This window comes from Oryctolagus cuniculus, chromosome 3 (genome assembly GCF_051225735.1).
Source record: "Oryctolagus cuniculus isolate XC-2025 breed Fujian yellow rabbit chromosome 3, ASM5122573v1, whole genome shotgun sequence".
Lineage (NCBI taxonomy): Eukaryota > Metazoa > Chordata > Mammalia > Lagomorpha > Leporidae > Oryctolagus > Oryctolagus cuniculus.
Genome location: NC_142869.1, coordinates 174,660,839 through 174,686,641, shown reverse-complemented (window position 1 = coordinate 174,686,641; position 25,803 = coordinate 174,660,839). Strand labels below are relative to the sequence as shown.

The 25,803-nt window shown below is 42.9% G+C and overlaps 1 protein-coding gene across 10 annotated transcripts in view; it reads left to right on the top strand.

Moving 5' to 3' along the window:
* The window catches only part of CUL1 (cullin 1), a 107,488-nt gene that overhangs the window by 26,722 nt on the left and 54,963 nt on the right, over positions 1-25,803 (top strand). For 9 of the 10 annotated variants that reach the window (XM_089329586.1, XM_089329582.1, XM_051849029.3 and 6 more), the window contains exon 2: positions 16,228-16,528. In XM_089329586.1, coding sequence (XP_089185712.1) covers positions 16,389-16,528 — 140 coding nt within the window. In that variant the 5' untranslated portion in view covers positions 16,228-16,388. Of the gene's footprint in view, positions 1-4,071; positions 4,297-16,227; positions 16,529-25,803 lie in introns of those variants that run through there. The other variant, XM_089329585.1, reaches the window with a different exon arrangement.

Sequence of the window (25,803 nt, the reverse complement as noted above, 5' to 3'; positions counted from 1 at the left end):
CTTATGAACAGCATGGCAAATGTGTATGCATGTTTTCTTGTGCACCTATGCAAGAGTTTCTCTAGGTCAAAATTGTTGTATTCATTGTGTATCTGTCACACTGCAAGTCAAAGCCAGAGTGCCATGTGTACGTCTAAACAGGTGTTAGAAAATAAATTGTTTGTTGAATAATACTCAGTATCATTGAAATTTTAATCATATTTAAACTTTTACCAAACTAGAAAAGCTAAATTTAGTTTTATTTTTAACAGTCAATTTTAGCTTTAATTTCGTTAGCTCTACTACAGACTTTAAAAAGTTACAGTATCTTTCAAAAGTAAAGTATTTATTTGAAAGGCAGAGTGATAGAAGATCTCTTTCTCTGTCTTTTCTGTCTACTGGTTTATTCTCTAGGGACCACGACAGCCAGGGTTGGGCTAGGCTGAAGCCAAGAGCCTGGAACTCCATCCAGGTCTTCCACATGGGAGGCAGGGGCTAAAGCACTTGGACCATCCTCTGCTGCCTTCCCAGGCACCTTAGCAGGGAGCTCTATCAGAAACAGAACAGCTGGGCATTCAAACTGGTGCTCTGATACGATAGCCTAACCTGTTGGCCCTTGCACTGTAAAATTTTAAGTCTGTGCCTTGTTTTTATCTTAACGTCTTCAGCAATCAACCTGACCAAAGCAGCTCTACTCCTTTTCTTGAAAACCTTATTTCTTGTGTTCTGTTATAACTCTGATTTGAATTATCTCATGTTAACATTTTTCAACGTTGGCTTCTGCAGCAGCATCTGCTAAATGTGTTTGGTTTTGCATTTATGGGCAAAAAATAGTAACTAGATGTTTAGGGTATTTGATGTGAAATTGAGGTGGGAACACAATTTTCTTAAAATCTGTAGATTCCTCCCTGAGAACGGAGATGCAGTTGTGCTCATTGAGGTCTTCAGAGTTGTACTGTCCTCTGCTGTCTGTTTGGGAATTCTCAGGGGAGTGATCCCGGGGAGCGTGCACAAAGCTTAGCTAGCTGTGCAGTGAAGAAATGCCTGGCGCTGCACTGCAGTCCCAGGGCCAAGCCAAATGTTGGAGAGCAGAGGCTGCCGTCCTTCCTCAAGCCAGGGTTTAGCTCTGCTGTGGCTCTCCGGTGGGCGCTGGCTATCACAGGCCCTCAGGTTGCTTTTCCATTTTCTGAACTGCATGTCCTTATAGCTGTCTGGGACACCTCTAAGGGAGACTCCCTACCCCACTCGACTCTGTCTTGCCCGCTTCATTTCTTCTGGTGCTCACTGGAGTCTGGTCCTCGATAGGAAGCCTCTCTCAGTCCTTTATCCTTCCTCTTCCTTAAAGACTGGCTTCCTGAGGTGTGGCTGTCCACGCTTTCCCACATCCTGCAAGTCTCTGGGGTGCAGGACAGTGTCCTTCCATCATCTCTCGTGTGTTTGTAACCACAGACCCCAAGGTGTGTCCCTTGGCAGTTGTCTGCCCTGTGCACATTTTCCCTCCTTGGGGTCATCTCCTAACCATCAAATTACTGAAGTCAAATGGTCACCTTGTCACCACCCAAAGTCTTCCCCACTCCTAGTACCTGTTGTCATAGGTTGCTCGGCTTCATCGTGCCTTGACCTCTTGTTTATTGGAGTTCCATTTTATTGCAGTCATTCACAGGCACAGCCCTTCCCAGGCCTTGCACACCCTCCCGCCCAGACCAGCACTTGCAGCCACAGCCTTCTGTCTGCCTGTCTTGCGCACTCTTTAGGGGCAGAGGGAATGAGGGCACCAGAGCCTGTTGGGGATCACGTCCACCTCCAGCTTTCTTCACTTTCTAAAGAATTATTTTATTTTAATGCAAAGGCAAGCGAAGAGAGCAAAAGAGGCAGGCAGATCCCATCTACTGACTTATTCCCCCATGTGTTCACAACAGTGGGGATTGGGCCAGGGCCAGGGCCGAAGCTGAGAGCCAAGAACACAATCCAGATTTCCCACGTGGTGTCCACTGCCAGCCTTCTTAAAGATGGCCTGCATTTTCTGTCGCTCCCAGCCCATTCCAGTTTGATTCCTGCTCTTGAAACCACACTGTAACACTTTCCTTGCTAAAGTCACTGATAAGTGTTGAGTACATGAAGCTACAGAAGGTAGGGTTCAGGTACGGTAATGATGAAAATAATAGCGTGTGTCACTTAACCCTCATGACACACCTGTGCGGTGCATTGAGCTAGATGAAGGAGTTTGCCCCAGATCACACGAGTAAATGGCAGCTTTATGTGACTTCATTAGGCCTGGATGACCACTGGCTTTTCTAACCTTGGCTTCATCGTCAGAAGCTACCTGGTGTGAGACCACCTGCCTGTGGTTTCTGAGTAACTGCGTCCCAGAATCAAGTGCTGTATATCAAAGATAAACTCGCAAGTCCGTCTTCTCCTGCACTGTGATTCACCAGTGCTTCAGGGTCATCATGGCCAAAAGGAAGCTGCCACCCACAAGCTGTTCCTCCCCTGTTGTTTCCTGCCTTAGCAGGCGATGCCATGGTTTAAATCCTACTTATTATACAGATATACATAGGTATTTGTCATCTGAGCTCACTCAAGTAAGTAAAATACTTCCAAGGCTGCTTGTTGCAGCATTATAGTTCTTAAAAAGTAAAAACCTGAATACTTCGTGCAGGAACAAGTTTGACAAACGATAGCATAATGCATAGCTCACAAAAACCGTGAGGTATATTTCAGTGGGTGAAATGAGATGTAGCTCATTCATAAGTTAAAAAAAGACCAGTGAGTGTGTGGGTTAGCACAGGTCCTGTTGGTTTTTGTTTTTAAGATTTTGAGATGTAGAGTCACAGAGAAAAGTCTTCAGTCTGCTGGTTCACTCCCCAAATGGCCGAAACAGCTGGAGCTGGACCAATCTGAAGTCAGGAACCAGGAGCTTCTTCCGGGTCTCCGACATGGATGCAGGGGCCCAAGGAGTTGGGCCGTCTTCTGTTGCTTTCCCAGGCCATAGAGGAAAGCTGGATCAGAAGAGGAGCAGCCGGAGGGCCGGCGCTGTGAGGTTGTGGGTAAAGCCACCACTTGCAGTGCCAGCATCCCATATCGGCTGCTCCGCATTTGATCCAGCTCTCTGCTAATGCCTGGGAAAGCAGTGGAAGAAGACCCAAGTACCTGGGCCCCTGCATCCACGTGGGAGACCAGAAGAAGGCTCCTAGCTTCAGATCAGTGCAGCTCCGGCCTTTGCAGCCATCTGGGGAGTGAACCAGCAGATGGAAGACTTTCCTCTCTCTGCCTCTCCTGTGTGTAACTCTATCAAATAAATAAACCTTTAAATAAGAGAGAAGCAGCCAGGACACAAACGGCGACCATAGGGGTTGCCCCAGAGGCAGAGGCTACACTGCAGTGCAGGCCTCATTTAGTATTTTGAGAAACTACTCCCAAGATACCTTCTGGAAGAAATATCCTATGGCCAAGTACATTCGAGTGGAAGATGCTTTTCCTGATGGAAATTCATAAAATGTGCTCACTAGTTTACTAAGGCTTCTGGAGTGTGTAGCAAATGAAGTATTTAACTTAAGGTAGTATTTCCTGAAGTCCACTTCTACTCAGTTCAGTTTATGTTCCAATTAGTGTTCCGTAGAAGACTGCGTTTTAAAAAGACATTTCAGAATACATGGATGGAACTTTGTTTCAGTAATATCAAAGGAAATGTTTCCATGACTCGAAGGTGATTTGTTGGTTCATACTCTACTCAATGAAGAAATCCTATGCCTCATTAATCTTGAGAAACGGGCTGTTTGGTTAGTTCATGGTTTACTTGTTAGGGAGCAAGTTTAAAATGGATTTTGTTGGCTTTCATCTCCTTTTGGAATTAACAGTCTTTTTCTGTTTGACAAAGCCTTAAATATACAAACTCCTTGTATTAGACCTGTTGATTTTGGTTTTTGTGTTCCATCCCATTATCTTAAGTTCCTAGGGTGAGATGAAAGTGAATAGCAGTGGCGGAGTTGGGGTTCCTTGGCACCGGCTCTGTCAGCCAGTGCCTAGTGTGTGCAGGTGCAGCTGGTTCTGCCCTTGGTACCTGTCCTTGATAGGTTGTATTTTGTGCCTTAGTTTCCTCCCAAGAAAATGAAATGTGCCCATCTCCCGGGAATTGAAGGGAACTCTGGAGCATGACTTGGCTTCCCAGCAAACACTGAAGCTGTAAGGGGCCTGTGGCCCACTGCACTCTGCCCATTTGATTGTCTGCCAGCAGGTCAGCCCTGTGCTTCCAAGTAAGGATGCAGTAGCAAGTCTGCAGTCCCTGTGTCTTAGAACTTCTGATGTTCCTAACTACAGGTCAGTGTCCTGTGATACCACAGGTCTGCTATACCAGAGTTCTTTCGAAAATGTGTGGGGAAAATGGAATTGGAAGATAAAAGTATTTGGGTGCAAAAACTTCTCAAATCCATGCACATGTACACGTTTTGGTTTTTAGTTTTAAAGTCTCTAGGTCTTGGAGGTCCTTCTAAGGTTTCTGGCTATGTGAAGTGATTAGGGAAATTTTTTGCCTCTATCTAAAAGCCTTCTGAATCTCACTGCCTTCTATGAAGTTAAGACTGCTGTCAGGGCTCACACTGTGGTGCAGAGGGTTAAGCTGCTGCTGGAGAGGCTGGCAGCCCATATCCGTGCTGATCTGAGTCCTGATGCTCCTGGGAAGGCGGTGAGAGACCTACAGGAGAGGCTGGGATGGAATTCTAGGCTTCTGGCTTTGGCTCAGCCCTGGCTGTTGGGGCCATCTGGGGCACAAACCTGCAGATGGATGAGAGCCCTCTCTCCCCCTCCCTCTCTCCCCCTCCCTCTCTCCCCCTCCCTCTCTCCCCCTCCCTCTCTCCCCCTCCCTCTCTCCCCCTCCCTCTCTCCCCCTCCCTCTCTCCCCCTCCCTCTCTCCCCCTCCCTCTCTCCCCCTCCCTCTCTCCCCCTCCCTCTCTCCCCCTCCCTCTCTCCGCCTCCCTCTCTCCGCCTCCCTCTCTCCGCCTCCCTCTCTCCCCCTCCCTCTCTCCCCCCCCTCCCTTGGGCTTCCTTGGGCCCCTGCACCCATGTGGGAAACCTGGAAGAAGCTCCTGGCTTTGGATCAGCATGGCTCTGGCTGTTGTGGCCAGTTGGAGAGTGAACCAGCAGATGGAAGACCTCTCTGCCTCTTTCTCTCTCTGTGTAACTCTTTCAAATAAAATAAATAAATCTTTAAAAAATAAAAACTAAAATAATGGGAATGTATTTTTTTAAAAAAATAAGATAATATGATAAGCCAGATACATTCTCAATGCCCACAGATCTTTCACACCGTGCAGTGAAGGAACTCCAGGAAAGAAATGGTCATGGGGTTTGAGTCTTGAATGAGTGTTAAATAGCCCAATTATGATGGGTGAACTTGCACCTCTTCTCAAGTGCAGTGAAGTTTGGCTAGAGGACAACTTGGTGAAGAAGGGGAGCAGCTTTCCAGGCAGAAGCAGCAGCCAGAGATGCTCAGGAACAGGAAGGAGATGGTGGGACTGTGACCAAGGAAATAAGGTGAAGTTTCCTTCTTTCCTTTGTTTAGATTGATTTATTTGAGTGGCAGAGTTGGAGAGAGACAAGAGGGAGGGGTCTTCCATAACTGGTTCACTCCCCAAATGGCTGCAATGGAGCTGGGCCCATCTGAAGCCAGGGGCCAGCAGCTTCATCTGGGTCTCCCACCTCTGCTGCTTTCCCAGGCGGTTAGCAGGGAGCTGGATCAGAAGTAGAGCAGCTGGGACTCAAACTGGAACCCATATGGAATGCCAGCACTGCAGGCGGAGGCTTAACCTACTATGCCACAGCTCCGACTCCAGGTGGTTTTCTAAGAGGCAAATGGAAAGGGAGAAGAGGATCGGATTATGCCATATCAAGGATTTCCCTGGTCTGAACTGCTTTGGCTACCTACTGCTCTTAGGGAGACAATCTATTCAGAATTAGGATGATGGGAATTCCAGACTCCCAACTGCTGTCAGGAATGGGGAAAAGGATGATACAAATAAGTGGAAGGTAGGGGAGTCTAGTTAGGCTACTGAAAGCTTGGTCCGAATAAGAGGCAACCATGCTGACTACTGCAGAAACAAAGGGAGATAGTGAATGATTTGAAGTAGCGTTGGAAGTTAGAAATCAGAAATACTTGAATGTGAAAGATGAGGTGAGAGCCGTTCCCAGGTTTCTGATGTGTTGGGTTGTCATAGATGGGCAGTCCCAGTGGAGGAGAGTAGAACATTTTCTCCGTTGCAGATAGAAATTAGAAGTAGAATGTAGAAAAAGGAGTAAAGGGACAGCTAGATGGTATGAGAGAGCTTATCTAGGATAGAAGTAGCTGAACTGAGTTAGGAGAACTTAATTTTCCCCTAAGGGGAAATTATCAATTAAAGAAGCAATGGGTAAGGGGAGGGTAGATTTAAATAGTTGATGTTGTCAAGTGCCAGTACTCATCGTCCAGTGGGGTGTTGGTATGATCCTGCCCAGGGAGATGAAAGGCAGATGGGCACTACAGAGGCAGAGCTTTTGCAGAGTAGTTGCTGAGTTGTTAGTTTCTTAAAACTTGAGAGATTTTATATTTCACATTTGAATATAACTGTATGAAATAAAATATTTTTCAAGATCAGGAATGGTGCTGTGGTTTTACAAAAACATTAGTTCCATAGCTCAGATATAAATACTAAAGATTTGGATTGTAGAGGTTCAGTAAGCATAACCTACAGTCCTTAAACGTGCCTTAGATTACGAGAGCTCCATAATGCTGTTGAGGATATAGGATGTATTGAACTAATTGTTGAGGTAACCCAAACTTAGATCTGCAGGCTTTAACAACCTAGCTTAGTGTTCTAGATTTCATTTACTTATCAGCAGTTTATTTTACAAAGCCAGATGATTCAGTGCTTGATAATTCAATCTTTTTCTTTTTAAATTTTATTTAAGGGGCCAGCGCCATGGCTCACTTGGTTAATCCTCCTCCTGCAGCGCTGGCATCCCATATGGACGCTGGGTTCTAGTCCCGGTTGCTCCTCTTCCAGTTCAGCTCTCTGCTGTGGCCCGGGAGGGCAGTGGAGGATGTCCCAAGTGCTTGGGCCCCTGCACCCACATGGGAAACCAGGAGGAAGCACCTGACTCCTGGCTTCAGATTGGCACAGTTCCGGCCATAGCGGCCCTTTGGGGAGTGAACCAACAGAAGGAAGACCTTTCTCTCAGTCTCTCTCTAACTCTGTATACCTTAAATAAAATTTATTTATTTGACAAATCTCATGTTTCATATATACAGATTTAGGAACACAGCGATACTTCTAAAGCTATCCTCCCTCTTGCCCAGGTTCCTACTCTTTCTCCTTTCTCATTCTCTTTTTACAGTGATCTACTTTCAGTTTACTTTATACTCCTAACATTAACGCTACACTAAGTACAGAGTTCAATAAACAGTAAAAAGAAAAAAACACTGTTCCTGAACAGTTGAAACAAGGGTTGTAAACAATCATCCAATCTCAAAATGTCAATTTCACTCCTATATTTACATACCTGGTACTGTTAGTTACCACAGATCAGGGAAAACATGTGGTATGTGTCCTTTTTGGGACTGGCTTATTTAAGTATAATGGTTTCCAGTTGCATACATTTTGTTGCAAAAGACAGGATTTCATTCTTTTTTTTGTGGCTGAGTAGTATTCCATAGTGTATATATTCCATAATTTCCATATTTAGTCATCAGTTGATGGACATTGGGTTAATTCCATATCTTAGCTATTTTTCCCCATTGAATTTTTTAAAATTTTATTTAAGGTATACAAATTTCATGTATTTCACCTATACAGATTCAGGAACATATGATACTTCTCACCCTACACTCCCTTGTGTCCATGTTCCCACCCTTCTACCTCTTCTCTTTGCTAGTCTCACTCTTAATTTTTACAAAGATCTATTTTCAGCTTACTTTATACATAAGATTAACTCTACACTAAGTAAAGAGTTCAAAAAATAGTATGAAGGGAAAAAAGAACACTTCCGCAGTGGAGACCAGGGCTGTAAACAGTTTAATAACAGTTTAATATGTCAGTTTCACTGCTATACATTACCTTTTAGGTTCTTTATTAGTTACCACAGATCAGGGAAAACAAATGGTATTTATCTTTTTAGAGACTGACTTATTTCACTAAGTATAATGGTTTCCAGTTGCACCCATTTTGTTGCAAAAGACAGGATTTTTTTTTTAAGCAACTGAGTAGTATTCCATGGTGTATATATATATCATAATTTCTTTATCCAGTCATCAGTTGATGACATAGGATTGATTCCATATCTTAGTTATTGTGAATTGAGCTGCAGTAAACATGGGAGTACAGATAATTCTTTGATCTGCTGATCTCATTTCCCTAGAGTAAATTCCCAGGAGTGGGATGGCTGGATCATATGGTAGGTCTATATTCAGACTTCTGAGGTTATCTCCATGCTGTCTTCCACAATGGCTGTACCAGTTTACATTCCCACCGACAGTGGATTAGGGTACTTTTTTCCCCATATCCTTGCCAGCATTTATTGTTTGTTGATTTCTATATGAGAGCCATTCTAACTGGAGTGACCTGAAACCTCATTGTGGTTTTGATTTGCATTTCCCTGATGGCTAGTGATCCTGAGCATTTTTTCATGTGTCTGTTGGCCGTTTGGATATCATCTTTTGAAAAATGTTTAGGTTTGTTTTGAGTTTCTTGAGTTCCTTGTAGATTCTGATATTAGTCCTTTACCAGTTGCATAGTTTGCAAATAATTTCTCCCACTCTGTTGGCTGCCTCTTCACTTTCCTGAATGTTTCTTTCTCAGTACAGAAGCTTCTCAGTTTGCTGTAATCTCATTTGTCAATTTTGGCTTTGATTGCCAGTGCCTCTGGGGTCTTTTCTAAGAACTCTTTGCCTATGCCAATGTCTTGCAGACTTTCCGCAGTGCTCTGTAGTAATTTGATGGTGTCAGATTTTAGATTTAGGTTCTTGATCCATTTTGAGTAGATTTTTCTCTAAGGTGTAAAATAAGGGTCTTGTTTCATACTTCTACATGTGGAGATCCAGTTTTCCCAGCACCATTTGTTGAAGAGACTGTCCTTACTCCAGGGATTGATTTTAGTTATTTTTGTCAAATAGACGTTTGTTGTATGCAAGGTGTCCGACATGTAGCAAATCTTCCCAGGCAGACGAATCAATCAATTCACAAGCTTTTATTGGGATTCTGCTCCTGGGCAAGGTTCACCGGTCCCAACAGCAACAGAGCTGGGACCGGGAAAGCTGCGCGTCAAAGGCTGGGAGGGCTCCTTTTATAGATTCAGGGCATGGGGGTTAAAGGTTGAGGTGGGTCTGATGCTCATTGGTTGACCTTTAGGCACCCATGGGGACCTTGACAAGGACTTTTCTTCCCCAGAAGTATAGGTAGGGACTCTCCATTTCTGGAAGTATAGGCCCTCCCTCTTTGCGGATCCCAAAGCTACTACCATTGTAGAAGCATGGATTGATTTCTGGAGTTTCTATAATGTTCCTTTGATCTATATGTCTATTTTTGTGCCAGTACAAATTATAACTGCCCTGTAATGTTTTTATCTAGTATTGCAATGCCTTCGGCTTTGTTTTTGTTGTATAAGATTGGTTTAGCTATTTGGGGTCTCTTGTGTTTGAATTTTAACATTCTGTTGGGATCTGAGGAGAATGTTGGTATTTTGATTGGTATCGCATTGAATCTATAAATTGCCTTGGGTAGTATGGACATTTTGATAATAATTCTTCCCATCCACAAACATGGAAGATTTTTCCATTTTTTGCTGTCTCTTCTCTTTCTTTAATGCTTTGTAATTTTCATTATAGAAATCCTTCATTTCCTTGATTAAATCTATTCCAAGGTATTTGGTGGTTTTTTTGGTAGCTCTTATAAATGAGATTGATCTTAAAAATTCTTTCTCAGCCATGGCATCATCTCTCTTCAAAGGCTATTGATTTTTGTGTGTTAATTTTATATCCTGCTACTTTATCAAACACTTTTATGAGTTCCATTAGTCTCTAGTGTAGTCTTTTGGTTCCCCTATATATAGGATCATGTTATCTGCAAACAGGGATAGTTTGACTTCCTCCTTCCCAATTTGTGTCCCTTTGATATCTTTATCTTGCCTAATGACTCTGGCTAAAACTTCCAGGACTATATTGAATAGTAATGGTGAGAGTGGACATCCTTTTCTGGTTCCAGATACTGAGGGGAATGCTTCCAGCTTTTCTCCATTCAGTAGTACACTGTCTGTGGGTTTGTCATAGATTGCCTTGATGGGTTAAGGAATGTTCCTTCTATACCCAATTTGTTTAAAGTTTTCATCATAAAAGGATGTTGTAGTTTATCAAATGTTTTCTCTGCATCTACTGAAATAATCATTTGGTTTTCGCTCTTCAGTTGATAATTTGACGTATGCATTTATTGACTTGTGAATGTTGAACCATCCCTGCTTACCAGGGATAAATCCCACTTGGTCTGGGTGAATGATCTTTCTGATATGTTGTTGGATTCAATTAGCTGTATTTTGTTGAAATTTTGCATCTATGTTCACCACAAGTATTGGTCCATAGTTTGCTTTCTCTGTTTTGTCTTTTTCAGGTTTAGGAATTAAGGTGGTGCTGGCTTTGTAGAAGGAGCTTGGGAGGACTTCCTCCCTTTCAGTTGTTTTGAATAACTTGAGTTATTGGAGTTCTTTAAATGTCTGGTAGAATTCGGCGGTGAAGCCATCCAGTCCTGGACTTTTCTTTGTTGGGAGAGTCTTTATTACTGATGCAGTTTCTGTCTTGGTTATTGGTCTGTTTAGGTTTCCTATGTCTTCATGGCTCAATTTAGGTATGTTGTATATGTCCAGGAATCTACCCATTTCTTCTAGGTTTTTCAAATTGTTGGCATACACCTCTTGTAGTAATTTCTGATGATTCTTTTTATTTCTCTGGTATGTTGTATCTCCTTTTTTCATCTCTGATTTTGTTGATTTGGGTCTTCTCCCTCTTTTCTTTTTGTTGGTTTGTTCAATGGTGTATCAGTTTTGTTTGTTTTTCAAAAAACCAGCTCTTAGTATTGCCGATCTTTTGTGTTCTTGTTTTTCTGTTTGTTTTTCAGTTGTGTTTATTTCTTCCCTAATTTTAATTGTTTCTTCCTCCTCCTAATTTAGGGTTTGGTTTCTTGTTTATATGCCCTTGGGCTGCAATGATGGCTCATTTGGGGCCTTTCCAGTTTCCTGATGTAGGCACCAATTGCTATAAAATTCCCTCCTAACACTGCTTTTGCTATATCCCATAAGTTTTGATATGATGTATTGTCTTCATTCGTTTACAGAAATCTTTTGATTTCTTCTGTGACCCATTGTTCATTCAGGAGTATGTTGCTCAGTCTCCATAAGTTTGCACATGTTCTAGAGATTCCTGAATTGTTGGTTTCCAGCTTCATTCCATTGTGATCAGAAAAGATTCATGGTATGATTTTGAATTTTCTGAATTTGTTGAGACTTGCTTTATGGCCTAGCATATGATCTATCCTAGAGACAGTTCCATGCACTGGTGAGAGGAATGTATATTCTGCAACTATGGGGTGAAAAGTTCTGAAGACATCAGGTCCATTTGGTCAATAGTGTAGATTAGTTCTGTTGTTTTTGTGTTGATTTTCTGTCTAGTAGATCTGTCCATTGATGAAAGTGGGATACTGAAGTCCCCCATTACTATTGTATTGGAGTTTGTATCTCCCTTTAGATCCATTAACATTTGTTTTAGATAGCCAGGCACTGTGGCATTGAGTGCATATACATTATTTATCATAGTCACATCTTCCTGTTGAATTGATCTCTTAATCATTGCATAGTGTTCTTCAATGTCTTAACAGTTTTTGTGGTAAAGTCATTTTATCGGATACTAAGATGATTACACCTGCTCCTTTTTGCCTTCCATTAGCATGGAATATCTTTTTCCATCCTCTCACTTTCCGTCTGATTGCATCTTTGAGGTGTGTTTCTTGTAGGCAAGAAACAGATGGATCTTATTTTTAATCCATTCAGCCAGTCTGTATTTTTAACCGGAAAGTTGAGGCCATTTACATTCAATGTGACTACTGATAAGTAATGACATAGCCCTAGTATTTTTCCATAAATATTCCCATTGGTTGCTTTGGATTTCCTTTGTATTTTTACTAGATTTCCTGCCTTTACATTCTTTCATAATATGACTGTCTTTCTGTGTTACTGTGAGTAGCACATCCTTAAGCGTCTTTTGTAAGGCTGTACAAATGGTGACAAATTCTTTTGATCTGTTTGTTGTGGAAGGTTTTAATTTCACCTTCATAAATGAGAGTTTTGCAGGGTACAAAATTCTGGGTTGATAGGTTTTTTTCTCCAGACTGTGAACATGTCTCTCCATTCTCTCCTTGCCGGTAGAATTTCTGGTAAGTCGGCTGTGAGTCTAATTGGAGATATTCTGAAAGTAATCTGGCATTTCTCTGCACATTTTAGAATCTTATGTTTTACTGCTAAAAGTTTGACCACAATATGTCATAGTGAAGATCTTTTCTGTTCATGACTATAAGGAGCTCTGTTTGCTTCCTGTAGTTGGATGCCCCTTTCTTTTTCCAAATTGGGGAAGTTTTCTGTAATTATTTCATTAAATAGGCCTTCTAGTCCATTCTCTCTCTCTTTTTTTTTTTTTTTTTTTTTTTTTTTTTTGACAGGCAGAGTGGACAGTGAGAGAGAGAGAGACAGAGAGATAGGTCTTCCTTTTTGCCGTTGGTTCACCCTCCAACGGCCGCCGTGGCTGGCACGCTGCAGCCGGTGTACCACGCTGATCCGATGGCAGGAGCCAGGTGCTTCTCCTGGTCTCCCATGGGGTGCAGGGCCCAAGCACTTGGGCCATCCTCCACTGCCCTCCTGGGCCACAGCAGAGAGCTGGCCTGGAAGAGGGGCAACCGGGACAGAATCCGGCACCCCGACCAGGACTAGAACCTGGTGTGCTGGCGCCGCTAGGTGGAGGATTAGCCTGTTGAGCCACGGCGCCGGCCTAATCCATTAGCTTTCCATGCCTTCAGGAACTCCTAAGACCCACATTTTGGGTCATTTGATTGTATTCCATAAATCTCCAACACTGTTTTGAATTTTTCTAATTTCTTCTTCATTTTTTGTTTTTTTTTTTTTGTTGTTGTTTGGTCAGAGAAATTTCCTAAGGTTTGTCTTCTAGCTTTGATATCCTTTCTTCTGCCTCACCAAGTATGTTGTTAAGGTTTTCCAGTGTATTTTTTTATTTGACATTGAATTCTTTATTTCTGTATTTCAGTTTGATTTCTCTTCAAAATCTCAATCTCATGGGAAAATTTTTCTTCCATGTCGTGTAGATTTCTTTTACTCATGAATCTGCTTCTCACTGCTTCTGAGTAATCCTGTGATTGATCTTTTGGATTCCCATTCAGGCATTTCATCAACCTCTGTCTTCACTTTCTAATACTGAAGTGTTGTGTTCCTTTGGGGTAGTCATGCTGTCTTCCTTATTCTTGTTTCTTGAATTTCTGCATTTATTTTTAAGCATTTGTGGAAAAGCTTGTTGATTTTCTCTCTTGGTGGTTTTTATCTTTGACTTAATCCTCTGTGGCTTAGTGGAGTGTCTGCTCTTTCAGCGAATGCCCAGAGGCACATGCTAGGTATGGGCAGTGCTCCATGGTAGGGCCGGTATCCAGGCTGACGCTCATGTTGGATGTGGTAGATTTCCTCTGTCAGCAGAGCAGAGGTTAGGATCACCTCTGTTGGTGTAATCACACCCTTGCCTCCTCTCTTCCAAGGTTATCAGTGCTTAGGGTTAACCCACAGTGGGTGCAACACTCGCCTGCACTGTCATGTGAATTGCACTAAGGATCTGTGCAGTTGCACTAAGGATCTCTTGTGAGCCCAGATCCTGCTACAGTGTTTGCCCTGAGACTCAGCTCCACCCTGAGCCCTGTCATGTATTGACAGAGTTCCCACAGTCTCAGCACACAAGGCTCCCACAGTCATGGAGTGCAGAGGATCTGCTCTGCCCCTCGCTGATCCCATGCAGAGAGGGGTAGAGATGTTCCCAGAGCCAGCGGCTTTGGGTGCTCTGCCTTGATGGTTTGAGTCCCAGAGCCTGTGATGTTTCCAGAGGCTGGGGGCGTGTTGCAGTTCTCCATGGGTGCCCAGCTCCCTGTCAGTCCTTCCAGCCAGACTCAGTCAGTGGGGAAAACACTGATTTTCCCTCTGGTGAAATCCCTGGATCCCTGTGTGAAGGATTGCCACAGCCAGTACTCGTGTCAAAATGGCGCCCCCTCCCAGCCGTTTGCTGAGTGCTGCTGCGTAGGGAGAGAGAAAAGTGCCCTTTTTTCCCTTTTATTTTTTGCTAGGTTAGGCAGTACCTCATCCCCCTTTGGGCTCCAGGCCAGACTCAGACAGTGTGCTCTGCCGGGCTGTCCTCCAGCCGTGTCACCTGTGCACAGGCGGCTGCGGTGTGCTCTTGCCTCGCACTCCAGCTCTCGGCTGTGGGGGTCATGTGTTGTGTCCATGCTTAGCATCTTCCACGCTGATGGACAACATCCTTCCACTGCAGATTTCTCCAATAACTCATTATTGAGTCATTTTTTATGAAGCCAATTAGTTCATTGTTTGTTGATTTGCACTAAAATACAAGTAACTCTTTAAGTCCTCCACATATTGAAGTGGTGCCCGTAGACAACCCTTACAGGGCGTGTGTGACATTGTGCAATGAGAAGCACTAATTGAATCCCTAAGGTCCTTTATTTGTGGGACAAGGATCCTAAAGCAATATAGATTGTTGTAGTAGCTTCGTGTACTTCAAATAATAGCCATTACTATTTAAGTGTGCACTGCGGTAAATATTTTACATGCATTATCTTAAACTTTATAACAACCATTTGAGGAAAGAGTTCTGTCCCCATTTTGCAGAGTAGAAAATGGAGGCTTAGAGAAGCTAAGTAGGTTACCCAGTACCACTTAGCTACTTCCTAAGTGCGGTGCTGAGCTTCAAATCCAGGTCTCTGAATTCAAGATGCATTTTATTTTATTTTTATTTATTTATTTATTTGGACAGGCAGAGTGGACAGTGAGAGAGACAGAAAGGAAGGTCTTCCTTTTTCTGTTGGTTCACCCCCTAATGGCCGCTGTGGCCGGCATACCGTGCTGATCCGAAGCCAGGAGCCAGGTGCTTCTCCTGGTCTCCCATGGGGTGCAGGGCCCAAGGACTTGGGCCATCCTCCACTGCACTTCCGGGCCACAGCAGAGAGCTGGACTGGAAGAGGAGCGACCAGGACAGAATCCAGTGCCCTGACTGGGACTAGAATCTGGTGTGCCGGTGCCGCAAACGAAGGATTAGCCTATTGAGCCACAGCGCCGGCCTTATTTATTTGAAAGTTACACACAGAGAAGGAGAGGCAGAGAGAGGGAGGTCTTCCATCCGCTGGTTCTCTCCCCAATTGGCTGCAACGGCCGGAGCTGCACTGATCCGAAGCCAGGAGCCAGGAACCTCCTCCAGATCTCCCACATGGTGCAGGGGCCCAAGGCCTCGGGCCATTTTCCACTGCTTTCCCAGGCCATAGAAGAGAGCTGGATTGGAAGTGGAGCAGCCGGGAGTTGAACCGGCGCCTGTATGGGATGCCAGCATGGCAGGCCGCAGCTTTGCCCACTATGCCACAGCACCGGCCCCAGGATACATTTTAAATTGTGGTAATTCTTGCTGAATTCCCTTCTAAATGGGAGCACTCATTTCCGTTCATCCTCAGCCTCACCAATATTTGCATTCTTGCTCAGTGCTATATGAAAAATTACTAAAATTCACAGAAAACTGATGAGATTGAATGAATTTTCCTATTAGTGGTTTTCTCTCTCTTCTGGCAGTTTCCTGGGCATGTCATTTTTTTCCTTGGAGTTTTCTAATTGTTACAAAGGTCACGTGGTACCTGTCTTCGTAATTTTATGAAGTAAAAAGGCAACAGAGTCAAATTGTATTTGTGCTGAGTTTGACTCAGCATTTCTCATTAATGCTAATAGTTAAAAATGATTTTGAATGGGCTACCTAAGCAAGCATATTTCTATACACAGTCTGCATAATGTGTGTTTCCGTATATTAAAAGAATCTCTGGATAGAGTGGCACCTGTTAATACCTTACAGATTGAATATTCTGTCAGTGTGTGTCACCCCAGGATGTTAGAAATCATTAATTCCCTTTATTTCTTCTTCAGGTTTTCCTGCAATGAGATTTCATTTTCTACATTTAAAGGACATCCTTTCTGAGCTGCTGTGAATAAACTTGGAATGATACTGTATATTTTCAACTAATGGAGAATTAGTTGTACCTTGACTAAGGATTGCTGCACTGGACGACTTCAGAATATTGCTCACAATGTCATCCAACAGGAGTCAGAATCCCCATGGACTGAAGCAGATTGGCCTTGACCAGATCTGGGACGACCTCAGAGCTGGAATCCAGCAAGTGTATACCAGACAAAGTATGGCTAAGTCCAGATACATGGAACTCTATACGTATCCTCACATTAGAGCTGAGATAATCTGTTTAGAACTTTGAATATTGACAGGTATGATCTATGACTTACTAGAAATTTTACATTTTTTCTCTTCCCAGTTCATCTTGTGTTGTAGTCAGAGTTCATTTTTAGTTTTAAGTTATTTGAATAGAAGTAAAACTGGCTAGTTAGTAGCCTAATGTATTGCTGGTCAGTGTAATAGCCACTAATAACATATAGCTGTTTACAGTTAAAGTAATTTAAAACTTTGGTTCCTTATAGCCACATTTCAGATGCTCAGCCAGATAATAGAATGGTTGTATCACTATAGAAAATTTGTTGGATGGCAGTGGCTTAAAGCAGGGTATCATTCATTTATATATTGTTCATGTATTTAGGTGTTCTCTGTATCTGCCTTCATGTTACAGGGATAGAGCTGAGAGGTTGTATCAGAAATAGTCTGATCCATAAAGCTTAAAATATTTATAATTTGACCTGTTATACAAAAAATTGTTGACCTGCTCTAAATGGATAGGACCTAGAGCAAAGTTATTATGGTCCTGTATTATAGGTATGGTATTAAAAAGTTATTTCACTCCTTTAATATTTGGTTCATGATATGAAGAGGAACTATGCTCTATGCTACAAAGATTATGAGGCTATAAAAGATGTAGCTACTGCTACTAAATACTCAGAGGTATGCCATTTAACTTGTAGAGTTTCTTGATTCCATACAAACATAAAATTGAAATTAAAGCTAAGCTATTTCAGTTTACCAATTGCTGCTGATTCTAGGACTTTACAACATTGATAGTTCAGTGGAAGGTTGTCTGTAAATATGTATGCATCAGTGATTAGCAAACTAGATTATGTGCTATTCCATTATGCCTTCAAATGTGTTATTTTAGAATCCTAAAACAATTAACATTAATTTAAGTAGATAAGATTTCTATTTTTAAATGGACTTAAAGTGTATTGTGTGTACACATATTTGTATACATATATTTACACTATAGAGCACTTTTTAAACATGTTCATTGAGAGAGAATTCACGTACTATAAAATTTACTTTTTAAAAGTATTCAATATAGTGGTTTTCTGTGTATTTAGAGTTTTGTAACCACTGTCTAATTTTAGAAAAATTTCATAACCCCAGAAAGAAGCCTTGTATCTGTCGGCAGTCACTATCCATGGTTCCCTTCCTCCAGGCCTGAGCAGCCCCTAATCTACTTTGATTCTGTGACTTTACCTACTCTGGACAGTTCATATCAACAGAACCATAAAATGCAGGCTTTCGTGTCTGGCTGCTTTCACTTAGTGTGTTTCTAAGCTTTATCCTTGGGGTATTGGTCAGAATTTTATCTCTTTTAGGACTGAATTGTTTGATATTGTAAATTTTGTTTACCTGTTCATCAGTGATGAGGATTTGGGTTACTTTTGCTTTGAAGTTATTATTATGAATAGTCTTATATTGTATACAAGTTTTTCTATGGCTGTATGTTTCCAGTTCGCTAGGTATATACATAGGAATGGAATTGCTGACATATACAATATGTAAGATGCTTTTAAGGCAGAAAGAGTGCCAAGTGGGAGAATATTCTTCCAACAGGGTTCTGGTGTGATAGGAATGGCATTTTATTTTTCAAATTCTTGTAAGTAATGTTGCTGAGGATGACGATTCCAGTGGGGAGGCAGGACACGTGGTTGAATTTCTGGTAAGCAGAGAAATAGGAGCGCTACTCTGAAGACTGCAGAAATTCTGTTGCTAATCTGTCTCTGGGAAATTTCTTAAAATGTATTTTTTTACTAAATCAAATTGTTCCTTTGTCTGATAGTGTTTTTGTAGAACTGTGAGAGTAGAGGCTTTGTGTGCTTACGGAGATTACGGAGTTCTTTTATGCTATAGTCATAATTTGTAGTTGCTCAGATATTTACAATTTTAATTTTTTAGGGCTGCCACTCTTGAAGTTGGCATTCTTGTCCTTCGTTTTGTTTGACATATATTTATTAAACTTAGAGAATCCAAACTGAACCTAAAAATATCTTTGAGTTGTTAGATATTTTTGAAATAACACAACAGTATCTACCTCTTATTTGGGCTCAGCTCCCCCTGAGGGTTAGTGGGGGCAACCTTCCTCTTTGATGCTGGAATCCAGGTGTTCAGAAACTCGTGTATTGTGCTTTGTGCTGGAGAAGCATATGTGAATGTTTGCTAGGGAATGAGTCCTATTTCTGGATGTAAAACAGATATTCTCTGCCACCCCCTCCCTGCCAAAGAAACTATTTTTTAAAGATTTATTTGAAAGTCCAAGTTACACAGATTGGTCTTCCATCCACTGGTGCACTCCTCAATTGGCTGCAACAGCCAGAGCTGCACCAATCCGGAGCCAGGAGCCTCCTCCAGGTCTCCCATGTGGGTGCAGGGGCCCAAGGACTTGGGCCAGTCTCTGCTGCCTTCTCAGGCCATAGCAGAGAGCCAGATTGGAAGTGGAACAGCCGGGACTCAAACTAGTGCCCGTATGGGATGCTGGCACTGCAGCTGGCGGCTTCACCTGCTATGCCACAGCACTGGCCTTGAACCTTTTATTTAATGAATACAAATTTCATAAGTACAACTTTAGGAATATACTGATTCTTGCCACCATACCTGCCCTGCCACCCATGCTCCCACCCCTTCTCTTCCCTCTCCCCTTCCCAGAACCATTCTCCATTAAGATTCATTTTCTTTTTTTTCTTTTCAGCACTGCACTGATCCAAAGGCAAGAGCCAGGTGCTTTTCCTGGTCTCCCATGGGGTGCAGGGCCCTAGCACTTGGGCCATCCTCCACTGCCTTCCCGGGCCACAGCAGAGAGCTGGCCTGGAAGAGGGGCAACCGGGACAGAATCCGGCGCCCTGACCAGGACTAGAACCCAGTGTGCCAGTGCCGCTAGGTGGAGGATTAGCCTATTGAGCCGCGGCGCCGGCCAAGATTCATTTTCAATTAACTTTACTTGGTACAGAGTTGGTCTTCTGTGTACAAAGATTTCAACAGTTTGCACACACAGAGAGAACAGATTTTACAATTAACTCTCATAATACAACTCATTAAGGACAGAGGTCCTACATGTATGACATCAGTGATAACCCCAGGCTCTTGACGTGAGCTGCCAAGGCTATGGAAGCCTTAAAAGTACCTCCTTCTTTGATGGCCACTTCTTTCCACTGGGATCTAACTCAGAGATCCTTCATGTAGGACATTTTTTGCCACAGTGTCTTGGCTTTCCATGCCCTGAAGCGCTCTCGTGGGCTTTTCAGCCAGACCAGGATGCTTTAAGGGCTGATTCTGAGGTCAGAGTGCTACTTAAAGCAATAAAACAAATATTCTTAACACCTTTAAAAACCATTTGTGATTGTCATTACAGGAAGATGAGTTATTACGCCTAGGTACCTTTCTTGAATGACAGAGGAGAGGGGGAAAAATGCCCAAAGCATCTGCCAACAGAAAGATAAGGTTCAATAACTTTGTTTCTAGCCCTTCATGAACATTTTGTTTTCTTAAGTATTGTGCCTTAAGCCCTTGCTTTCTACTACTGTCTACTTCTAGTTTTATGTGATGCCTTTCATCATATATAGAGTTCCAATGCAACAACTTTTTTTTTTTTTTTTTTCAATTTGAAAGGCAAAAAGAGAAAAATGTTTCCATTTTCTGGTTCACTGCCCCGATGCTTGTATAGCCACAGCTGGGCCAGTCCAAAGCCAGGGGCTCAAAACACAATCCAGGCTCCCATGTGGGTGACAAGAACCCAAGTATTTGAACCATCACATGACGCCTCCCAGGTTGCACACTATCAGGAAGTTGGAAGCCGAGCCAGAACTGCAACCCAGGCATGCATACGGAATGCAGACGTACCAGTCTTCACTGCGGTGACAGACCCCCATCCCGCTGCCGTGTGTGTGTATGTTCTGTGTAGGTTTGCAGGTGATAGATTTCCCTCCTTTTGTACTTAAGCATTCATTTTATTAAAACCATTAAATTTTGGGTGCCATACTTGACCAAGAAAACAAACATGGATCCTGACTAGGCAAGAGGTATTTAGAGGACACAGTGGAGTATGGCGGTCCAGCTGAGCTAGTCCGGGCCTTGGGTCATCTGTGAGAGGTTTTGGTTCAGTTTTGCTGGACTGCAGACTTTCTCCTTTCTGCAGTAGTCATGTGCCTCAGATCCATAACTTCAGCTTCTCTTGGAATCAGGGTAAACTTCCATGTTGATATGCTTTTTTCCTCCGTCTACCTAAGTTGTGATAAACTGAAGTTTTTCTTTTTCTTCCGATAGTGCTGTAAATTGCAATGATTTGTTCTGTTTTCTTAACCTGTTTTTCCCGAAGTCCTGTTTTCACCCACTAGTTCACAAGGATCACATTCATGTCTCCTGGTCTTGTTGCTTACGTCTCCAAGTCGTAAGATCACCGTGCTCAGAATGCATGTTGAATCCACCGTTCTGATGCGGGAGGACTACTCCCAGAGCGCGGGCTGCTTTTTCACCCGGGGTCACTCTGCCAAGCTCTTGGCAGGCTGAGCTGTGTGCAGGTGTGTGCAGGACAGCATGAAAGGACACGCTCAGCACCTGTCGGCTGTGCAGTCGTGTCACCGCTGCTGCCACCGCTCTGTACACTTTGCCCCTTGCCTCTCTTGTGTAGGAGCTGCGGGTACAAGGGGAGTGCTCCAGGTGGCAGGCTTCCTACTTTGCCTCACTACTGCATATTTCTCTTTCCTTTCTAGAAAATGAAAATCTTGTAGAACAGCAGATAACAGAGGGAATAACAGATTGTTTCAAACCTTCTGACCCAACAAGTGTACAGTCATGTGTCACTTAATGACAAGGATGTGTTCTGAGAAATGTTTTTAGACAAGGTCATGGTCGTGTGAACATCCTAGGATGACTACAGCATCACCATGTGATTTAATCTGAGGGAGACCTTTATCATGTATTTGTCTGTTGTTGACTGGAACAGTGTGTGGTTCATGACCAATTGGCCATTGCTCTTCTTGCACTCTTTATTTTCAGCTTTGCTTTTTTAAGGAATCTTACGTTAATCTAATTTTGTTCACCTGACGAGCATGGCTTACATCAAATGAACCTAAACAGAAGTTTTTATATATTTTCAGATGTAAAGTGTCATTTCCATATGTATTAATGCTTTCAGAACAAGGCTCAAAAGATACACAATGGGTTCACAGAAAGAAAAAAATCAAAATAGCCTATGGGAAAATGTTCAGCCTTGTAATGTTAAAAAATTAGATTGGGGAAAAAAAACTGAGATTTAAATAGTTTTAAAGAAACAATAGTCTGTGTTGGCAAGAGGGAGGGCGCCCAAGCTCCTACTGTGCAGGTGCAAGTGTGTGACCTTTCTGGAGAGACATTCAGGAATACATTTCTCATTGTCATGAATCCCTCACTTTGTGATAGTAATGTCTGTTTCCAAGAAAAATTAGTATATATATGTATGCTCATTTTTGAAGTGTATGTGGAACAAAGTTAAACTATTAAATTTTAAAACTAAAACATAGGGACCAATGCCGTGGCTCACTTGGTTAATCCTCCACCTGCGGCGCTGGCATCCCATATGGGCGCCAGATTCTAGTCGCGGTTACTCCTCTTCTATTCCCGCTCTTCTGTGGCCCAGGAGGGCAGTGGAGCATGGCCCAAGTGCTTGGGTCCCTGCACCTGCATGGAAGACCAGGAGGAAGCTCCTGGCTCCTGGCTTCGGATCGGCACAGCACCGGCAGTAGCGGCCATTTGGGGAGTGAACCAATGGAAGGAAGACCTTTCTGTCTCTCTCACTGTCTGTCTGTCAAATAAAAAAAGAAAAAAAACTAAAACATAAAAATTCTAAAGGCAAAAATATACTCGAGCCCAGTGATTTTTTAAATTTTAACTCTTACCCTAAGGAAATAGTTACATGCAAATTGCTGTGTGCAAAACTCTTCAACATATATTAAGAAGAAATAATGAAGAGTAACCCCAATCTGCAACACTAAGAATTGGATATATCAGGGTACTTCAGAAGGTTTATGGGAAATGAAATTAAGCTTACCCTGGTACAAAAATTTGAAGTCCATGTAGTTTTTCCTAACAGGAACGTCAAGAAGACTCCTTGGAACCGTGAATAGTCCTTCCAAATGCAGTGAAGACAGACTAGTGCAGTCTTGCTGCGGAAAAGCAGGCTATCTGGCGGCACGTGGACTGTGAGCCCCAGTGCCCCTGCCTGCTGTTAGAGAGGTCTCTCCACGCCATACTGAAAATGGCTGTCGATGGGTGTTGGGTTTTCATGTGACAGTTTTTTTAATGATCCTTCATTTATGTTTTTTAAAGATCTTATTTTGTATTTATTTGAAAGAGTTGGAGAGGAAGAGAGAGATCTTCCATCTATATTGCTTCATTCCCCAAATGGCCTCAGCAGCTATAGGCAGGCCAGGCCGAAACCAGGGGCCTGGAGCTTCTTTTAGGTCTCCCTTGTGGGTGCAAGGACACAAGGGCTTGGACCATGTTCCACTGCTTCCCCAGGAAGATGAACAGGGAGCTGGACTGGAAGGAGGCCAGCGTGCTCTTGAACCGGCCGGCCCCCATGTGGGATGCCAGCATCACAGGCAGAGGCTTAACCTGCTACACCACAACCCTGGCCCCGTACACATGACTTTTTTTTACAGGCAGAGTGAACAGTGAGAGAGACAAAGAGAAAGGTCTTCCTTTGCCGTTGGTTCACCCTCCAATGGCCGCCGCGGCCGGCGCGCTGTGGCCGGCACACCGCGCTGATCCGATGGCAGGAGCCAGGAGCCAGGTGCTTATCCTGGTCTCCCATGGGGTGCAGGGCCCAAGCACTTTGGACCATCCTCCACTGCACTCCCTGGCCACAGCAGAGAGCTGGCCTGGAAGAGGGGCAACTGGGACAGAATCCGGAGCCCCGACCAGGACTAGAACCCGTTGTGCCGGCGCTGCAAGGCGCAAGATTAGCCTAGTGAGCCGCGGCGCCGGCACATGACTTTTTAAAAATGGTCTATGCCTTTTGGATTTTCAGTATAGAGCATGCATTTTAAAATATAAATTTACTGGTTCTCCTCATTACAAATGTAAATGTTAATTATAGGCACTTGTAAAATTCTACCTTTCACTGCCGACCTGGTACTAAAAATGGGTTTTATGATTGAGAAATGGTATCATCTTCAAGTGAGAACCCACAGAAATTACCAGCTTCTGGTGTAGTTCCCTTAAGAAGTGATTTTTTTGTTTTCATTAGTATAAATTTGATCAGATTTTTTTTCTCTTAAATTTGTTTCATGGTAAATGTGCACAGAACACTTTGAACATTTTTAAACAAATTTTATAGTTTAGTACAAACAATTGCAAGTAGTCTTTGATTTTGAGGTAGGCTTTTAAGATGGGAATTTATTTCCTTTATATGGAATATTCCTTTTCAGAAATGTGCCTAATCACTCGCTGGGGAGAACTTTATTTTATGACTTTCCAGGCTGGTATTGGGTGATACGTGGCCTGCTGCTGTTGCCATTTTATAAACTTGTTGATGAGGAAGGACAGGAATTATTTTTAATACAACTTCTAAGTTTTTCCAGTCACTTAAAAGAGGTTAAGATACATTTGGGAAAGAGCTAGTACTAAGGGGTTCTGTTCTGTTTGATTTTGCTTCCTTAAGCAGATTGACTTTTAGGAAATGGAAATAGTCGGTGTTTGGTAATAACTAAAAGTTGAGAATTGATTTGGTGGATGTACCTGCTTCAGAGATAAGACATAGTACTTTGGGGTGACAGAGACATCTCCCTGTTCATGAGATGTTTACAGTCTCTTGAGAAGACCTGTCCCCTTCTGCTCACCTTGTACGACAGCTAGTTGTGTTGGGGGTCAGCTCCATGAAGGCAGTTTCTCCTGCAAACTTGAACTTGCATAGCACCTGGTGCAGGACAGGTGCCCAGTGAGCTCTGCTGCAAAGCTAGAGTCTGACAGCTTTGACTCTGACAGGACCCTTACGTGGTGACTTGTCCCTACCAGTCATGAAGAACACCTTGATAAACAGTCCAGGGTGACAAAGAATTGGTTGTAGACACTCCCTCACATACTTAGCACCTGCCTGCAGTAGAAGACACAGGCACATACCTGCTTAGAACCCTTCCGCTTTCTTGCCAGAAAAACTCTTTTGTGCAACCTTTGGAAAAGAAGGTCGAAGTTTTACAAGTTAAAATGTGTGTGTTGCGGGGAGGGGTTGCTAGACTCTGTGTCTTAGTTAAAAACCAGCTAACCCATTGTCTGCTGGATAAAGCTTTATTTTATTGCTTTTGGTATTTTTACTTTTTTCCCTGGTGTTTTTTTTCCTTATTTTCTTTTTTTTAACTCCTGTGTTTAACTTTTATTCATATTCTAATTTTTTTACTTTGAGAGTAACTTTAGAGGTGAGCATTTTTCTTCTAAATATTCATCATATTTACTTTTTATACTTGTCTGAAGTATGGTTTATTAACAGTCTGTGCATGTGTTGGGACAGCAGATGGTAAGGGAGCAGCAGAATGAGCTTGGTTCATTAAGAGCAGTGCCTCGCACTTTCCTCATAGGGCCCCTTTGGGCTCGCTCTGTAGGAAGAAGCCACTCCCAGTAATTCAAGAATACATCTGTTTAAAAGTCCTTCTGTGGACGAGGGTGATTCTCTCCTTCCAGATGGTGCACTTGAATTATTAGAATGGTACTTTGCCCCCAACCTTTTCCTTTTTCCTTTTTCCTTTTTTTTTTTTTTTTTTTTTTTTTTTTTTTTTGAGACAGAGTTCCCATCTGCTGGTTCGTTCCCCAAGTAGCACAATGGCTGGGGGTTGGCCACGTTAAGCCAGGAGTTCAGAATTCAGTCCAGGTCTTGCATGTTAATGGCAAGTACCCAACTGCTAGAGCCATCACCTTCGGCCTCCCAAGGGGTGTGTGTGTGTGTAGGAAGATGGAATTGGGAGAGAGCCTGGACTCAAACCTAGCCACCCAACTATAGGATGTGGACATCCCAGCTAGCATCTTAACTGATAAATTAAACACGGGCCCCCTGAATGGTGCTCTTCCCTCAGGCCTCACACCAGTGAGACATGAGCAAGTTCTGGGGCCTTTGGCCAAATTTCTGTTAGACATTTACTCATGTACATTAACAATCTGCTTTTTCCTTAGCTGCAAACATTTCCCCACGCAGTTACTTGATTAAAGCTAAGAAAACTAACTGGCAGTGAAGGTGGTGTGCATCTCCTGAATCGTCCTGGATTCAGGTTGATCCTGTT